The 20,404-nt window shown below is 34.7% G+C and overlaps 1 protein-coding gene across 5 annotated transcripts in view; it reads right to left on the bottom strand.

Moving 5' to 3' along the window:
- LOC129231210 (protein timeless-like) overlaps nt 1–20,404 on the bottom strand; it is a 129,498-nt gene that overhangs the window by 25,661 nt on the left and 83,433 nt on the right. For 4 of the 5 annotated variants that reach the window (XM_054865462.1, XM_054865464.1, XM_054865465.1 and 1 more), the window contains 6 exons: nt 18,008–18,120; nt 16,678–16,825; nt 14,108–14,176; nt 6,403–6,471; nt 3,674–3,833; nt 2,437–2,481 (listed from right to left, as the gene is read on the bottom strand). In XM_054865462.1, the coding sequence (XP_054721437.1) occupies nt 2,437–2,481; nt 3,674–3,833; nt 6,403–6,471; nt 14,108–14,176; nt 16,678–16,825; nt 18,008–18,120 (604 nt within the window). The remainder of the gene's footprint in view (nt 1–2,436; nt 2,482–3,673; nt 3,834–6,402; nt 6,472–14,107; nt 14,177–16,677; nt 16,826–18,007; nt 18,121–20,404) is intronic. The other variant, XM_054865463.1, reaches the window with a different exon arrangement.

The following is a 20,404-nucleotide window of genomic DNA, read 5'->3' on the forward strand; positions in this document are numbered from 1 at the left end:
TGCTGTCGTTTATTACGAGAGCTTGCTTACTGAAAATCATTTGATTGCATCAGAATCATATCAAGTTCAATTTCTCGCTTCCATTTTTATAGACAGGTAAAGAATTTAATAAAACGTATACAAAATTGCGCGTATCTCGTTGAAAATAATAGAGAAATGAATACCCGTGAAGACTGCATAAAATACAATCAATTGTCCATCATCAACTGTCATCACCAATTTTTGATAAAATGATTCGATGCCTGGTATACTTCTAAACTTTCTGACAAAAGAGAAATTTTCCCGAATGTAAATGAAGCATGTTCCAACGACTCTTTTACAAAGAAGTTGTTCCTGTAAGCAATCTTCCTTTATAAATTGTGCGAGATGTCAAAACAGTTTTTGTTTTCCATGTTTTTATGATAAATATAATTCTGGTGTATGTATATAAATAACAACTATATTGTTAAAAATCATCTATAAATTAAGCTCTACAGTGATTTTGTAGCTGTTGTAATTCAAATTTTAACTTGTATCGATTTAATTTATCTCCATTTTCTCTATTAAAGTGCTTTACGTGTTCAAAAATTTCGCATTATCTTCAATTCAAATTGCACAAAGCTGTAACAGTCACTTTATAAATGAACAAAAAAGAAACTTGCAGTGGATTTGAACTCGGATCGGACGCATGGAACCCCAGAGCGCTGCCCACATGACCACCAGGCGCTTGTTTACGAACAATCTCTACTAGTTTATAAGTTGCGCGCAAATCTTTAAAGGCTGTTTTCTCGGAATTTTATGGATAGTGCGCTTTATTACTTTACCCTGAGAGTACCCTTAAAGGATACTACTAATCTACCAAATCTCATCCCGATCTGAATTTCCGAGACCGTAACCTCTCCTTGTTAGATCAGAAAGTTTAGTTCGAGTTCTTGTTGCAAGACTCGGAAAGTTATAAGTTAGTACGTGCATATTATATTCATTTGGTCTACTATTTATCACTTGTTTTACTTTTGCTTCAATTTTTCTTAACTATATATTTGAATATTGACATAGTTTTAAAAAGTTGTCTTTCATCTTCAATAACTACGTTTTACATTAACTTCATGAAAACTCTGCTAAATACTTAAGGATGAGGTATTGACTGAAGTATGTATGAAAGTTTGTATTGGCATGCTCACAAAACTTGAGAAATTTATTCAGACTAGAGAAAATTTCCTTACCACTAAAGACGGCATGTGAGCACGAAGTGCGAGCCGTATAAATTTTGGCATAAGCTATGGATTCCGCTTTCTCAATGTTCTGTCAATGTTCATTTTGGGCACATATGTATCAACATCAAGTCGGTATTGATAACAACGAATTTGATCTTGTGGCAGCTGTTCTGAAAATTGTTGTTTTATTGAGTATAGTTTGTTGAGTATAGCTTTTGTCGATCTTACCGTCGTGATGCAAAAATCTGCAGTTGTAGACAATTAGCAGCATCGTCTAATCACCGCATCGCTCCCACTTAGATGTCAAGTGATTCAAAGTATGCTCAATCAGTTTAAAAAACATTTTTCAAATTTTGACATTTATGCTCCTAATGTGCACCAATATTTCGATGAAGCATACCTATAGGTCGACATAAGAGATAGGCTACAATAGGGCTGCATATATTTTGATTATGAGGTAAGGCATTGCTCCTAGCATGTAACTCCTGGATGCAGTTTTGATGCGCTGGTATGTCAATTCTTTGGTGTACCAAAATATTAATAATTTCCAAACTTGGTCAAATCATTTTTACTATGATTTTTTTACCTTCTATTATTTTGTTTTACAACGTATTACAATTGAAAAGCCTTTCCGACAGTTCCAACTTATGATGCGCTCCAATCGAGATTTCCGTTGCATGCTGAAATTTTACTCCCCATGCTCAAAATAAGTAATTTCAAAAATACAAGCATCAAATAGTGAAGCAATAAAATGAAAAACTATGTTTCTTCCTTCTACTTAGTCGAAACTTTTCTCTTAATAAGTAATTTGTAACACAAGAATAAACTTGGGGACATAGAGGCATGAAGGCTAAAAATTCTATGTTAATTTTTAAACATACAATCTTAGGATGAGAAAATTAGCTCGCACTTAAGCTAGAAGAAAAAATGGGGGGGGGGGGGGGGGGATATCCTTAAAATTAGTAGAATTTTCTTCTCAACGGAATGCATTTTTAGTTTTATTCTGAAAAAAAAAAAAAAAAAAAAAGCTGATTGCAGCCCAGATTAAATTTTAAATGATTGAAAACTTTTGGAAACTACGTAGTGGATTCAATTAGTAAAAAACAAAGAAAATATTAAATGTGTGAACCAAGAAATTTATTTTCAGTAAATTGAAAATTTATTTGTTTTCACGTTCAATCAAGTATAAATGCATACAATAAACATATAAATAGTTGTAAATGTAATAAAAATAAAAACTTACTGGTTGAACAGCAAACTATACAGTCAGGAACTAGGTAATCAAATCCTAATAATACAAAACAAATCTTCAAATCAGGATAGTTTACTGCTTAAAAAATTCACACCTAATAATTATACAATGGAAAAAAAGGAGAAAAAAATCTTTCTACAGCAGTTTTGCTTTATTTCTTTTGAAGTATTTCTCAGAAAAAAAAATACTGCAATTTATACGGTACTAACAAATCTCTGTTACAATTTTTAAAAAGCCATTCGCAGTCCAAATTCAGCCCCGCATTTATCTGGAGAAAAGGATACTGCTTCTTACGATCCGAGACCAGTTTTGGCCACTTTCCAACATTAATACAGTCGAACCCTGTTTTAGTAAAAATTCCACTATCACAAAGACTCCTAAGATCCCTACTTATAATGACATAGGATCAAATTAATTTTGGTATGAAGAAATTTCCCTGCAACAAAACGGTTTCTCTGGACCATTCAACTTTGCTAAAACAGGATTGCACTGTATTGTAAAGTGCTAAGCAATAAACTTATTATAATTAAAAGTTCACTGATGGAATCATGCATTTCACTTGGCCTGGAAACAGTCTGGACCTGAATCGCTACAAAATCTGTCGGACGGACATAGAAGTAAAAAAAAAGCAAGCCAGCATTACTGTGACTACTGCGGAAGTCCTTTTTCGTATACGGTATGGTGAATTGAGTGAAAATATATTCCAGGACTTAATCGATCTAATGCTTCGCAGATGTGAAGCCACCATTAAAGCTATAGGATCAACAGCAAAATATTAAGTATGAATTATTTTTCAGATAACATTCATAAAATATTTATGAAAAACAACACACTCTAGTTGGCTTTTTTCATAGTCAGATTCAAAATTTTGCGGCATTTTAATATTGCATTGTTTCAAGCCCTGTATCTAAAGTAATGCAGTAAAATCATGACAGTTACTTTGCTGGCAGGTAGTTAGAATACATTTTATATAATTGCATCCACACACACACCACACACATATTGTACTACTTGATCTCTCACAGAACCAACAATAGCACAAAGCTGAAGATGGTTAATTCCCAGTACTGTGGTTAAAACCGAGGATCTCTAAATCAGATTTTAAAGAATTCACTCTTTTTTTTTTTTTTTTTTTGTAAATATAATAATTGTTTAAGGTTAATGAAACATTTAGACATTCAATTTCAATCATACAATCAATTTACTTAAATACGTATAAAATATTCACCTAGTTTAGCGTAGCATGTTTCTAATAGTATATCTTGAAGCCATATCAAGTGCTTACGTGATCCAGCCTGCACCAATGTTCGCAGAAGAGTTGGTATGTTTTCATCAAAATCAGGAACTTGAGTTAGTTCTTTCTCCTGATTCAGTTCATTGCACACCTTCTGAAATGCAAGTAATAAAATATAAGGCGAGTCAAATGTAGATTAGCATCATTTTAAAGGTAAATTTCTTTCTGCAGAAGAAATAAGAAAAAACGTACTGTGAATAAATTAACTTAAAAACGAAAAATGTGTGGAGCCCGTTCATCAAACCAAAAGCAAAACTGCGAAGTCTTCAGTAAACGTGACACCAACCATCAGAGGCGGCGAGTAGGGCTTATAAATGCGGGGGCAAATTTGTTTTAGGAAGTTGAAGACTATTTTAGGCTTTCTTGAGTGACTAGGGGGGGGGGGGGCTTCTGATTTTCTCTCGTGTAAATGTTTTGGAATTGTAGTTTTAAATACGTCCTTTTAGTAATGTTTTGTCAACGTTTGAGAAACGAAAAGGAATTTCCAGGGTTGTTCCCATACATTTTTTTTAAAATAAAGTCTAATTACTAATAATAATAACAAAATCGAAGAAGTTTGGACTGTCTTTGGTAATGTAAGGGTAAGAAAGGCTCTTCCCAGGAAAAAAATCTTAAAATTATGTGTTAAAGAAGCAAATTAAAACCATCTTTAGCAAATTATGAGCAAAGGGTTTAAGGTTCGCTCCCTGAAATTTTGCAACCTTTACACGTTCTTTCAGACTTCTCTTTTATTAACTGAAGGAGGAACGAAAGAGTTCGGAGGTTCTCCTAGTTTTTTTTTTCTTTTTTCCACTGATGAAATCCTAAAAAACTCAGTTTTGAACATCCTTTGGGGACTTCAGAAAAAGATCTCGGGATTATTTTTTCTTTCTAAATTCGAGTCTTAAAAAACGCAGTTTTACGCTATCTTGAGGGATTCTTTTCCTGATTTCCCCCCCCCCTAAAACTGGAGTCTTTATAATGCAAATTTAGGTCATCCTTGAATTTAAAGGAAGGAGGAATGCGCTCGGAGATTTTCTCCCGGAAATTTTTCAAAATTGATGCTTTAAAACTGAAATTTTAAACTATATTTGGTGACGTTCGGGTAATGTCACAATGTTTTGAAATTAAAATCTTAACGTTGAGGCAATCGTTGATGACGAAAAAAGTGCGGGGACGGTTGCCCCCCCCCCCCGAATAGCAGCCACTGCCAACCGTCGTCATCGTTTCACACCCCGGCAAGTGGCACAACTCAAAATTTGAAAAAGCGTACTGGTTTTCGATTCAAAATCTAAAATTTTATGCACTTTCATTGTACAAAACTAGCAAAAAGGTGGCTTACATACAGGTGCGTAGTGTTACATAAACAATATAATCAATAGTGGGATATCATTAAAATTTCATAGTGTAGATGTCGGAATTTCAAAGTGTTTCAACTGTGAGATAAGAGCTTAACTGATTGCTTAAATTGATTTGGTGTCTTATGTCAGATGAAAAAAACCCCGGGGCAAAAAAACACATCATGAAGAAAGATTGTTTTCTTATCGAATGGATGTGTTAACGTTTCCGTTTTTGTGATTCGAGCCATGTGAAGCTGTAAAAATCCCCTCGAGGAGTACACAGGTGCTTAAATGGGGGACTAAGCAAAATACCTTCTTAATTGAATTAGGAAAGAGCAGGAAGTACACATAATAAATGTCTCGTTTTCAAATATTTTTTGCAGCTCATGATTGCGGCAATGTTCCCGGCGCCCAAAATGCTCGGCACCCAATGTTCCCGACGCCCAACTGCTCGGCGTCCAATGTTCCCGGCGTCCAATCTTCCTAGACCGACAGTAGGACATCTAATCCTAGGAATAACAGTAGGATATTATACTGTTGCTCTGAGGCGACGATATCTAGTTTGATATCATCATCGCTGTTCACAAGGAGAGGGTCACTGTTTGTCTAATGAGTGTGATGATGAATCCCCCATTCATAAATGGGTTAAATTTTCCTGTTTTGAAGGTTTTAAAGATTTGGTTTTCGCTCCCCTGCCCCCTGGCTGGTGTCTAACCTCTAAAAAATATCTTGGACGTCTTCTTAAGTGCACTTTTATCAAGTGACTTGTTCTCTACTTTTTCATCTGTAAATGATAGAAAAATGGCAGTTGCTGTTCAGTCCCACACATTTCCTATTGAAGGAGTGGGAGACATAATTTCAAATTTTGGGGGTCCAAAAATCAAGTTGGCAAATGTTTTGTATTCTCCAAATTTAAGACATAACCTGTTATCTGGTCCAAAATTTGACCAAGGAGGTGCTACCATAAAGGAGGGGGGGTAGAGGTTTTCTAAAGGTTTTTGATGAAGGAAAATGTATTCTCAAGGCTACTCTTAGAGATGGTGTTTGTAATGCGAACCCAAAAATATCTAGTCATTTACCTAAAAATGAAACTTTTGAGAATAATAACACTGAAAGTATAGATGTTTGGCACAGGAGGTTGGCTCATGTAGATACTAAGTGTATTAAGCAACCGGTGAATTACATAGTACTAGAGGCCTTCCTGTTTTAAAAAATAAGAATTTAGATTGTGAAGAATGTAAATTAAGTAAATTTAAGAGAGTATATATTAAGTCAATAGATAAAATTCGTTCAACCAAACCTTTGGAATTATTACATTGGCTATTTGGGGCCCAAGTAACATACCTGGTAGAAAGGGTGAAAAGTATTTTCTCTCAGTGATTGATGATTTTTCACGAAGAAGTTCTTTGTATCCTATAGAGGAGAAAAGTCAAGTTGCAGAAATTCTGAAAAATCACATCAATAGAGCGGAGAGGTTCATGGAAATAAAGTAAAAGCTGTAAGAACTGACAATGGGGGTGAATTCGTGAACGACAATTTAGATGGTTCCATTAGGAAGTTGGGCATCAAACATGAATTAACTAACAGTTATAGTCCTGAAATGAATGGTGTTGCCGAAGTATTTGACCGAACGGTCGTAAATGGTGCCAGTGTACTATTGATAGAAAGTGGATTGGATCAAAGTTTTTGGTCTGATGTCATGCTGCATTTTGTGTATACCAGGAACAGAGTCTGTCATAGTGGCTAAAAGAAAACTCCATTTGAACTTTATGGAGGCTCAACTCCGTCGGTAAGGCATTTGAAGCCATTTGGCGTAATTTCGTATGCAGGCATTCCCAAACAGAAAAGAAGAAAGTTAGATTTAAAGGCCCGCAAGGGCATATTAATGGGTTATGCTCTTCTTACCAAAGGATATCGCATATGGCTACCAGATGAGGACAAAATAATAAAAACAATAAATGTAAATTTTAGGTAAGGGAAATTTTTTAAGGATGAACATTTTAATTCACGCAGTAGAGCTGTGATGGGCAATTTTGAATTAATCCCAAGTCAGATTTTAATAGATGAGGAAAAAATAGAACCAAACCAAGTAAAAATTAATGTAACCCCTAATATTGAGACTGAGCAAGTTGACCCAAATAGTTCAAAAACGAATGATAATTATGATTCCTCCAGTGATGATAGTTCGTATAATTTAAGAGATGCTAAATTTTTTCGTAAAGTTTTAAGAGAAAAGATGGATCTCGAAATGACATATATTTTTATGAGGAAAACAGTTTTAAAAGATTGAGGTCACATCAAGATGTTAACAGATATTGCATGAAAAATGGTATAAAAGTACAATCCAAATTTATTTGATTTTTCTGTTAAGAAAAAAGTACCAAACTTATACAAGAAGTTTTATCATTGCTTAAAAATCACTTTGATTTAAAAGTTTTAGGGAATTTTAAAGAATTATTAGTTATAGAATTTGAAAATAAGAAAGACTGTTTAGTGCTACATTAAAAAGGACTTATATTCATGAAATCTGAGAAATTTAAAGATTTCAAAAATTCCCCATTTCTTCCCTACCTATAAGCAAAGGTGTTGTATATTCCAAAACTAACTGTCCTAGTAATGACCAAGAGATAAAAGATATGGCAAATATTTCTTATAGAAATTTGTTGGGTTGCTTGTCATTTTTGGCTAATAGAACAAGGCCTGATATAAGTTATGCAGTAAACATCTTTAGTCAGTTCCAAAATAACCCCGGGTTTTTCTCATTGGGAAGGTTTACTTAAACTTCTAGGGTATGTTTCATACACTAAGGATTTGCAGTTAATTGCATACTTAAACGCCGATTTTCCTACTAACCGGGATGATAGGACATCAGTGGGGGGACAATTAATAATACTTGACGAATCACTTATTACTTGGCGTCCTTTTAAGGAGAAGAGCATTAATCTCTCCACTATGGAGGCAGAGTTCGTTGCCATGACGGAAGCCGTCAAAGAGCTAGTATGGTTCCACAGACTGTTAGATCAATGTAGTGTAATGAAAATTATAAATGAAAATGAAATTAAACCCATCCTGTTAGTTGATAACCAGACCGCTATAGAATTTGTAAAGTTACCCACAGAAAATTATCGCACTAAGCATATTAATGTTAAATTATTCTTTATCCGGCATTTGGTTTATAAAAATTTGTTTGTGATAAATCATGTTAGAAGTAAACACAATAAGTCTGACATTTTCACCAAGCCCTGATCTCGTGCTGAGCTGGTCAGATTCAATGAAAATATTTTTCTATAAAGTTTTTATGAAAAAGATTGGGGGAAGTCCTGTTGTAACCATTGTTGGTGTATAATTTTTTGTAAATCTAGTCAATTTTATTATGTTACATGAGGTTATATTTGTTACAGATAATATTTGTAGAACTTGTTGTCTCGCAGAATATTTTTTGTTATAGATTGTCTTCAATGATGTCAGTATTAATTGGTTTCTTCTGAACTGAATTTCTGAATTGTGGAACTTGAACTTATGAATTTGAACTTTCGATTGTGCTTTGCGGACAAAACTAATGAAAGACTGTGTTTTTGTGATCTGGATTTGAAAATGTTATCTGTTTAAAAAATTGTTCTATTTGTATTTTTACGTGTTTCAAAGATTGGGTTTTTAGGTAGTTTAGATTAAGTATGTTTTTGTTCATCAAGAACCTATATCTTTTAGGAATGTTTAGAAGTCTCGTAAGCCAACAAAAAGGGGGGGGGAAGCATTGTTACTTAAAGTTGTTAAGTTTATTATGATTGCTTACTTGAAACATTATGCTTTAATAATATACAAGTTTACTAGTGTACTTTATTAAGTCAAATAGAAGGGTTTTTACTTACGGTTTTTTGAAGATATTTTCAATCACTTTTTGCTATCGCATTTAGGGGCGCATCTTCCTCCCCGCCTTAAATCTAGTAAGGACCCCCACCCAAATCAAGAGCCCCGCAAAAAAGTGAAAAATACCCTTCAAACCCCCCCTAAAAATTTCAATGGCACAGTTTGTGCCATGACCCCCCCCCCCCCCCTCCAGGTGGGCACCCCTGTGTTAATATATCAAAACTCAATCAGTAACAAAGAAAAAATAAAGAAATAGGAAAAATATCCCAAACGGTTTAAGTATTTATAATCAAATATGAATAAATATCCGAAATATAAAACATAACTTAGAATGCTTACTCTCAATGTGCAATTTTAAATTAGTGAACTCATGCTACAACGCGATTCGATTGACGCGAAATGATTACAGTTGGCTCTCTGTTTAACGATGCTCTATTTAACGACATTCTCTATTTAACGACATTCTCTATTTAACGACGGCTTTTCACGGTCCTAGATGGTCCACTACAGTGTTAAAAGCATTCTATTTAAGGACGATTTTTTGTGGTCCCTTGAAAGTCGTTAAACAGAGAGCCAACTATATATATAGCGAGTTTTTCTCGAGTAACGAATTTTGGAGCTAAAGCGAATTCCTCACCCGCAACGCGAAATTTTTGGAATGGAATCGCGGGGCTTAAAAACCAATCTTTATTGGGTACTAAATATTAGTTTCGTGAGTGGACTTTCCCATAGCAACACTAAATGAGGAAAAGTTACCCACGCCATACCAGCCGAAACATCGCTTTGTTAACGTACAAAACGCCACTCCGCGTCTTTTGCATTCTAAATGTGAAGTTGATGAAACATCACCTTCACATTTGATGATCACAAAAGCAGGTTGTTTATCGAAAGTTTGAAAATGGAAGGAAGAATATAAAGTTTCTGACAACTAAAGGAATGTAAAGATTTTCGATATGCTTAAACAACTAAAAAGTGCGTGGAATATAATTACTGTATCTACTGTACAGTATTACTGCAGTTCTGCATTTTATTATTGCTACATACTTTTGGTACCGGACTTGTTTCTTCATTTTATGTCATTCTCTCCGATTGATTTTGTTCATCCTAACAGTATTTTTATTCAGTAACACAGCTTTGTTTAAAATACAGTAAAATTTCAGTTCTCTATGCTTAATTTCGGTATAAATGAAGCTAAGAAATGGCTTAAAACAATTTGAGGGGTGTTTTCAACAGGGCAGTTCAATATCATCGTCTTCTCTAACATTTACAGTAGGTTCCATATTAGGTGGATATTAGGGTGTCCCAAGATATAATGGCGAAAAATAAATTTGTGAAATCGAATACGCATACCCTCCAAATTTTTTCCTTTTCACCCTCAGAAACATGAGAAAAAAGTTTTATTGCAATAAAATAACGGGAACCCGTGCCGACTTGAGGTCAAAGTTGGACCTGAAATCATGTACAGCGACTATAGCGGAAATATTGCTAACTGTATAATTCCTTACTACACGTGACATCAATTTATTTAAAGCAGATATTTACAACAATATTAAACTACAAGAAACATTACTGCACATATTTTTATTTCAACGTTTGCTTTTTGCAGTCAGGATAGAGCTTCTGGTGCTCTTGAACGCAACGTAACACAAATTGTTTTTGTTCCTCATCAGCTGTAAGCAAACCAAGCATCATTTTTACCGCTTTTTTTAGCTGCATCGTTTACTGCATTAAACATTGAGACAGTCTTTTTCACATCAAAGACTGAAATATTATTGACCATACCATATAAGCTGGATGAATTTTTGTAGAGCAGCTTTTGAGATAATTGGGTCCACATTTTCGTACACCTTTTCAAAAAGCACAACTCTTTGTTGGGTGCTTTGATTGTCAAAATGCATTGAAGGCATGGTTTCACGTATATTGTTACTACAAACAAGCAGACCTCAAACAATGTTTCATTTTCCTTCGTATCTAATTTTAGTTGTGAACTAAATAGTAATAGTTTTAAGGAGTAAATGGCTCAAGCCGTCCATCGAGCTTGGTGCATGGCTCCCGGTGGTCTTATTTTAAATTCATTTTCTGTATCTCCACCTAAAAATATGATAGGTAGTTCTATCAACCCTTGATAGTCATCCCTGACCGTTATATTAGTGAGTTCAGCACGGTAAAAGTCAAGTAAATTTTTAAGTTAGGGTACAGTTAGGAACAACTCCGCAGCTTCTCCATAGCACTGTATTTTAGTGGGATAGATCAGTTCATATATATGATGGCGGCAAGCAAAGGAAAGCATTTCTCTATCAAATATTTGCTCAAGAATAGCGCAAGAACCACTTAAAGGACCTGTTTTGGAAGCTGTAGTATCACAACAAAGAGTTTTGAACTTTGTCTTCGAGATTCCAATCTAAAACTGCCTTTCAAACAGCCTGTATTTGTTCTTTTCCTGTAGAATTATCCAGTTTAGACTTAGCAATGAGTTGTTTGTCACATTCTTATGAAATAACTATAGATAAGCGATATTCTTTTGATTATTGAGCACTCAAAGCAGGCAACAGTTTCATATCCCAAGGTAAATTCACTACATGTGGTACCTCGTACTAAAAACCAATTTTTATTCTTTCCTCGTGCTCCTTCCGCTTTTCGGTTCGAATTCTTTGAATTGAAGATACCTATGGGAAATTCATCAATGTTACACTCAAGTGCGTCAATAGTAGCTTCAAGAATCAACACATAATCTCGTATACTTGGACACCTGTCCAATGCAGCAACTGACTTTGGAGTAATAAAATCGCTCCTCATTACATATTTACTTGTTCCAGGTTCTGACAATTCTTGTTCCAGGTTCTGGAATACTTGTTCAAGGTACTGAAATACTTGTTCCAGGTTCTGATATACTTCTTCCAGGTTCTAATATACTTGTTCCAGGTTCTGATAAACTTGTTCCAGGTACTGCTTTATATGTTTCAGGGAAATCTTCTGAATTAATATTTTCACTAAAGCTCGAAGAGGCATTTTCTTGCACAGGTTCATACAATTCCGAAGATGTTGAAGCGAAATCGTATTTCATGCGCCTGTTTCCTTCTTTGACAGCTCAAAATCGAGCCCTTTCCTCTTTGTCGGCCAGTTTTTTTTATCCACTCCACCTAAAGTGACCACGTCGGCCGGGCTCTCTTTGGAGTTGCAAGAAAATCCCGTCTTCCTCTATTTTGATTAACCGAAGTGCATCAGCATGTGCAATATTGAAAAAATTGTTTAAATTACTCTCAAATTCATGTTGGCTTTGCCAGAATACTTCTTGCAGTCTTTTTGGATTTTTTTTGTAAGTTTCTCCAAATTTGATACAGCTTTTTAAGTTTATTCACACAGTTTGGCAACGATTTGGTGGGAATGAGTGCCTTTTCCCAAAAGATGATGCATTCCCCAATAGCGAGATTTGCACTTTCACTGATGGTTAAATTTACTTCTCGAATGTTATAAAACAAAACAAACAGAACTTGTCCGTTAGAGGGAAGTTTCAAACCCGTAATTCGGTGTTTTACGACTCTTATTAAAAATATCTCTTTTTTCGAACTTCGCAATTCTAGTGCCATGTTTCGTTCCCTATGGATCGACTATTCTGCACTCGCTGACCGCAATGTATTCGTACTGACACGTTTGACGGTTTGCAAATTGCCACGGAAAAGTCCCCCCCCCCCCCCCAACATATGTTTTTTTCTGCTTTCATTTGTTTTCTGTGCACTATTTACAGCTGTTTTGAGATTCGCAAAGTATCGCGTCGCGAGCGTTTGCTTGCTTATGAATACACGTGCTATTTGCACATTTTGGCCTTTAAGCTCAAGTCGGCACGGGTTACCGTGCTTCAAATTGCATGAAACTTTTTTTACAACGGTTTTGATGTAAAAGGAAAAAAATAAGAGGGTATGCGTTTAAAAAAAACGACTTTAATTTTTTTGGGACACCCTAGTGGATATCGGTACAAATAATCTCAATTGACGTCCAAAATGATTTTCCACAGGACATTTTCTGCTGTCGAAAAACACAAACGCGGTACTGAAGTGCCAGTTATCGCTTATTGTTTTCTTTCTAAGCCATGCTCTATTCTAGGCGAAGATTGGGGAAATGTGAAAATGTCGATGCCAAACAAAGTAATGGCGTCTAGAACATATGGCGTTAAAATATTCTGTCTGAGGTCAGCTAGTATTCTTCAGAGTCTTACGAATCTCATTTGTGTAAGTTTTACTCTCGTAAGACTTGCACCAGTCAGGTTTATTTGAAACCTCGGCTCCTTTTCCTTTTTTTTAAACTTCATTAAAAAGTAGTTTCCAGAAATCGCAGCAAACTATTTTTTTTTTTTTTGTATCGAACTACTAGCTACTCTACTTTTTTTTAAAGTAGTGAGCTACATTACAAATTACTAAAAAATTTAGTTACTACAGTAGCGTCGCTACTTGTAGCGCGCTACTTCCAACCACTGGTTGGGGGCATTTTTGCTGTGTAGCAAACGATCGCCACCTTTAACCAATCAGGTTTGCACACGTACGTTGATGCACACATTTAAGATCGCTGGCTTGTAGGCGAAATTAGCCTTGGATGGCTGTCTTGGGTAGTGTTATAGGATCTCAGTCATGCAGTATTAGTTCTGAGTATTAGTTTTTGGCTGCTGGTTCAGCTATGTCAGTGGTGATGGATTCGTAGAGGTGATTTGGTTCGTGGTTTTAAGTTTCTCAGGTTGTTTTTGACTTGCTTGTTAGAAAATAGTTATGTTGTTTACCCTAAGGTCCAGTCATTTCTCGTGTTCTTTACCTGTTTTTAACTTGATATCCACTTTTAGCCTTCAACAAATGGCTTTATTACTTTTAAAGAGATTTATGTGTTGTTTTTAACAATCTACATGCATTTAGATAGTATCTATTTCTGAATAATTCGTTAGGTATGCTATCAACGTCACATATCGGCTTTCCTCGTCTGGAAGGTAGTGGAACAGTCTGTTGTTGGTTAACTCAGTTGTATATGTTTTGTATGAACAGTCACTATAAAAATGTCGTAAATTAAAAAGCGCATCTGAATAATGTTTTTTTTTTTTTTTGAATTTAAATCCATTGCATCGCTTCTCAATTGAAACTATAAGCTCAGAAAAAAAAACTCTTAACTTTCATATTAGTTTTAACCATCGTAACAGACTTACCATTGTTTCTTCAAACTTCTTGCGCTTTTCAGACGTTATAATCCCTTTAAATTGCAGTTTTGAAAGAATCTAAAACGAGATTTTAAAAAATGTAGAGCAACTGTTTTCAGAACCAAAAATTTATACGCACAAAAAAAAGAAAAAAATCTGTGATGCATTATTTTTTATACTCACACAGTGAAGTTTTAAAAATATATTTAAATTAAAGCTTATGAAATATGGTAGATTCCATGCTTTCACTGGTTCTTTTAATACTTTACTATTACTTTAATTATTAATATCTAAAAACCAAGAAAGAACTTCCTCTGGCATTAATTGATCATTCAGATCGTAGTCAAAAGGGATTATGGCAAGTTATAAAGTTATATGAAATACTCAAAATTTATTTTCGCACAAAAACATGACATTTTTAGTTCAAAATACATTGAAACTTAGGTTTGCACGAGCACCGTAACTTATATCTGGCATTAACGCACGGCTCAACCGCAAGGTACAAGAAGCATGCGATAAATGCTGTTATGTATTTTTTCATGCAAATTTACGTTTTTTTTATAGATGTTTTCATTACTTTTTTAAAAGTAAATTTGAAAGCGCTGAGTTGTATACAGAAATAATTACACGTCCTCAATTTTTCATACATTTTAAAGTATGATTGCTATTATGAAGCTCCAGTAAAAATTTTTTTTTACTGGAAAACTGATCACGACTGGTCTAAATACTATCAAATTCGGTAGCAGTGTACAGGAAGTAATTAAACTTTATTTTTCGCAAAAAGAAAGGAGGAAATACTTAAAAACCTATCGCCAGCGGGGAACATCGTTGCGCGCAATATTGGCAAACGAAATATGTCTTGAAAAATAGACATCCAGGTCCCAAGAATTGAACATACCCAGTGACTTCGGTGGTACCGACAGATGCAAAATTCCAAAATGTACGTAGGTTTCCTTCTAATATGCGAAGTATTTATGTGTTGAGAACGCATTAACAAGATTAAACTTAATTTCAGATATTGGTAATCCTCATTGAACACGTTTAAGAAACTATTAAAACAGTTTTAAACAATTGTGTTTTTTTTCTTATATTTCGTTTTCAAATATTACATACAGTACCATTCCCCGCCGCACAGTGGGGCGAAAACGCCAAAAAGCGCTTAAAAGTGTTTTTAAACCTCTCTCGCTTGTTTGTTTACGCAGGCATGTTATAATGGATTTTTCTCGATTTGCTTGAGCACAGGGTTCCAAAGTTCGCAGGTTTACGCAGCTAATTCTATTTCAGGGTCTTTCTACAGACCATTTATGACTAATTAATATTCATTTCTAAGAGGACATAAGAGGACATTTTTTATAGAGTGTTTTGAAAAAAATAACCTTGAATTCCGAAGTTTTTGGTGCTGATCAAAACCGATTTTTGGTTTGAGAATTCGATTACTCATTTTTTCGTCCTATTACTATCGTTGGACACGATAGAAATTAAATATACCCGCCTTCAATAGGAAAAAAAAATACAGACTGCTTAAAAGCAATTTTTGTAAATTCCCGCACTCATGGTTCTTCAACTTTCTAAAGGCTCCCTTCAGTTTTGCAGTGAACGAAGGGCTCTAAAATTCCAGTTCTGATTGCGTAAAAGGTAGGCCTGTGCAAATTTATTAATCCTCAATTGGTTTAAGATAGGAAAAAACCCCCATTTAAAGCGCTTTTTGGCGTTTTCGCCCCACTGTGCGCCGTTAGTAAATTTTTGAATTTGTGTGTTCATTTTGTTACTTTTTCCTTAGTTAAATCTCACAAATTCCTAAAGGTTTTCTAGGCCTCATTTATAACTGAAACTTCAACTATAAAGACCCTGTACACACAGACAGACACATACACATGCTTCAAGCACTTCAATTAAATATTATTGGTAATTACGTAAGAATTACGACTAGGGTTTTATTGAAATTTATATATTTTTACAAACTTCAACAATCTTACCAACCATACCAAGTTAGCCACAGGAACTCAAAGCCGAAATCTAAAAAAAGTGCATACAAAAACTTGATTGATTGAATAAATTGATTTTTTCAGCATTAGAAATTAAATAATCTTTAAATTTTGTTTAACTGCTTCAATTCTAGGTCGCCCACATATGCCTTATTAATTAAAGTCTTTTAAATTAGCTGGACTCAAAAGAATTAAAATATAAAAAAAAAATAATCATCTGTAAATTTATCTGATTTTTTTTTCTTTTTTTTGATTTAGAGTTACAATTTATATTGAAAGATAGAACGGTTAACGTTAGACAATTTTTATGTGCAAGGTTAATAAGTTAACAGTTATAATTACGTATTTAAGAATAGGAGTTAATCACGACTGGATACATCTAGAAATATAACAAAGTATGAATTAATTGCGAGTAAGATCTGGCGAATGGGCTTCTAACAGCAACTTAATTTATTCCAAAAAGAAAAGTAACTTATATAGCAGATCATCACATAAGCATAATATTTTTAATTTAAAAAATAAATATCATCATCAACTGCCGAATATTGGGAAAATTGAAAGGAAAAATATCACAAAGCAGTAGTTGGTACTTGCATCTTGCTTTGAGATTGAAGTATGCTCCGAAATCCTAGAAACAGGATCTTTATCTTGCTCAAATTGCAGGAACCACCAAAGCAGTTCATCATCATCTTCGTTTAATAAGTCGTCACTGTCATCACAACTAGAACTGCTTGATGATTCACTTAAGACATCAAAAGAATAAAATCTCATTACAAATTCTTTATATAATATAATACTAATTATTATATAATGCTGACACAATTGTGGACAGTAAGAATTTGGGAAAAAACCTCTAACACAAGAAATGCTTTTAATGCAATAAAATTTATTTAAATCTTCAAACTTGGTATTCTTGTGGAGTCATAAGTTTACAAGAAAGTTAGTCTTAAATAAGAAAGTGTACTATATTTTTTATTCATAGAAATAAATCCCATGTTGAAGTATTTTTGTTACTAGGCGAAACACGATCAATTCATTCTTTAGAATCATTTCCCCGGCTTTGAGGCCGGTGGAAGGATCAGACCTGATCTTAGGACAGTCGTCAAGTAGATAATTATACTGAGGAAACGGTTGCTTCAAAGTCGCCATCATAAAATAGGTTGTTGTTTGATTGTCATGTGACACTCCGTCACTCCAGCGAATGTCGATGGAGTGGAGAAGCTATTCATCGCTTTTTTTGGTGAGAAATGTTTTGTATCAAATTGATATATTTTTTGCAGCTCTACAAATTTCGAGAATCGCTGACGTAGGACATTTTAATATTATAACCATTCATTCAAAACGGGAACAATACTTAAAAAAAGAATAATAAAGACAGAAAGCGACTTTAGGCATGATTCCACTGCAATTTAATCACTAATACATTATTGAGTGTAGGAAAGAGAGGGCAAAAACACCCTGAGCGCGATTTAAGAGACTTTGAGAGGATTGAATGGCAAATTTTTTCGTGACCCAGTCCTATATTCGGGACTTTTTCGCTACTTTCATGACCGACTCCCAATTTCCTGACTTTTTCGGGATTTTCGTGACCGTTAGAAACCTTGATAAATTATATGACTTAGTACGTGAAGAAAAACTCAGCAAAACAGAACTAATTCTGCGTTTACTAGCATTTCCATGTTTTTAGATTATGGCTACTAGCATTGTGTGATACGGTCAGAAAACAGAGTAAATTTTCAAAACAAATATTAATGACGAAAACTTCTAGCATTAAGTTTTTATTGAGAGACATTTTAACCACAAATTTAACTAAATTGATGAAAAATTAGTAAGAAAACTATCTCATTTCTAAATTTATAAATGGAGGCGACGTGGTTTACGGAGGCAAAGCAAAAATACTTAACCAGTTCCTAATTTTCAATACCTTGGTTCGCGTTCTTCAGTATTTCCAGGTTCATCAATAGTTTCCCCAACCATTAGTCTCTTCTTTTGCAAAGCAAATTTGTTCAATATGTATATAATCAAGTCTTCCTGATACTGAAACAAGAGAAAGTACAGAAAATGAAAAGAATATAGAAGGCAAAAGAGTTTTCTGGACATCACTTTTAATAGTTACAACACATAAATAAAAATACTTACAATTTATCGATGTTCCTCTCCAATGCATGACAACTTTAAGCATGGTATACAGGGTGCGATTGAAAAGTAACCGAACTTTTGTTGGAACAACAGTTTTATTGAACTGTTTGCCAGATGAACTTAATATTCTTCGAAATACATTCCTTGGCTCCGATACACAGGCGGTAGCAGTCCTTTCACTATTCAAAGCATTTTTTGTAACGTGTCGTCCGGGATGGCATTTAGATTGCTGGTTACACTTTTTGAAAGTCCGCTATCGACGGGAAATGCCTTCCCTTCAGGTTCCTTTTGATGAGCAGGAACAAATAGAAGTCTGGGGGAGACATGTCTGGGCTGTACGGGGTTGGGGGAAGCACGCCAATGCCATACTAGGTCAAAACCTTAGGAACCAGTTTCGCGCACACCTTGCGCAGGATCAATTCCTCTCTCACAATTTTTTGAGCGCTGTAGTAAGTTAGATTCAATTCTTCACTCATCTCCCGGATGGTTGTCCGATGGTCGGTGTTCAAGAATTCACGAACCCTATTGACTTTTTGGTCAGTTTTTGACGTTGAAGGCCTCCCTGCACGTTGTTCGTCTTCGGCGACCTCCCGGCCGTCTTTGAACGCCTTGTGCCATTAATAAATATGTGTCCGGGACAGAACATCATTTCCGAAGGCTTCTTAAAGCAGGTTCGGAGTCTAGGTAAAGGTCTTTTCACTTCAACACAAAGCTTGATTGCGTAACGTTGAACAAAACTTGCGCAAATCAATCGTTCGTTGCATTTTCACCATCACTCAGAAAACGTAACCGACTGCAAAAGACTGCAAAGAGCAAGGTCAGACGCACATTTTCTGCCAACATGCTCTTTTTTTTTTTTTTTTTGACTCCTGGAAGCCGCGCGGCGGCAAAAGTTCGGTGACTTTTCAATCTCACCCTGTAAGTGTCTTCAGCGCTTTCATAAACCACGAAGGAAAGCTACAAAGAATAATTTCTTTAACTTTTCTCTATTAGCCTTTTTAAGTCTTTAAAATAGTCTTTACTCTTTTTTCAGTAGTTCCTATTTTAAAAATTGCTAAAATCTTTCCTTATTTTTTGAATATGAGATTATGTGTAGCAAATAATAAAGTATCATTTGGATAATAATCTTTGAGGAGAAAATCTATAGCGCTTTGACTATATCCTATACCTTTAAATTTAGTTTCCGTTAAAAATATTCCAGTAATGGCATACATTCAAAATTTACACAAATAAGGATACATATCGGCGCAAATAGTAAAGGATTTTTGATCTGATACTGATTTTTCAATGTATTAAATTCATACCGCATTTGATAAACATCTCGCAGTTTTTCTGTTTGGATTTTTTTTTAGATGCAATCTCTGAAGGAAGTTGACGATCTTTTTTAAAATTTGTAGATTAATGTTGCAGAAACCAGGTTAGGTTACAGTGTGACAAAAATGTTAGCCTAAAAACCGTCAAGTATTCTTTTGGATTAAACTGATTTTGATACAGAAACGTTTCTCTCATCAATTTGTTTTAATGATGATAGATGATTTTAATGGCTCTCAGTTCTCGGCACACACGCACTCGAAAGTTAAAGCCCTTGTATCAACTGGACCCGGTCTCTCCTACTTTTTATCAGGAGATTGAAGAAAAAGAACGAATATTTGAAAATAATTTCAATACAAATAAAATAGAGTTTGTGAGTTTGTTTGCGCGTAGGTCGCGTTTTCTTCGGTCAGGTTCTGATACAACAGTTTTCTGAAATTTCGAATTTATTCTTTTTTCATCCCGATTTCAAACCAAAAAGTTGCTTAAAAGCACTCTTTCTATACGCAGAAGTAATTGTATCACTTCGAATTTGGCACTATTAGAAAGCCGTAAAAAATACCCCTGACGTATATTTTCAAATCGGCGCAGAAAATCGAAGGGCCTAAATTAACTAGGAGAAGAGATGAAGTACTTTTAAGTAGCCTTGATTTTCATCAACTTTTAAGTAGTTAGCTTTTGTCGGATGTTTTTTTTTCCATCCATAAACTCATTTCTTTTGCATTGAAAAAGGCATTCCTTGTAACGCCGAAACACGTGTCTGCAGTAATCTGCAATTTGTGCTTTTTGACATTGTTATTTCTGACTTTACTTTTCATAACAAAGGTATTTATTTATCTTACTTTTAAGTAGGTTAAACTTAATTTTTAAA

This window comes from Uloborus diversus, chromosome 10 (assembly GCF_026930045.1).
Source record: "Uloborus diversus isolate 005 chromosome 10, Udiv.v.3.1, whole genome shotgun sequence".
NCBI classification, from domain to species: Eukaryota; Metazoa; Arthropoda; class Arachnida; order Araneae; family Uloboridae; genus Uloborus; species Uloborus diversus.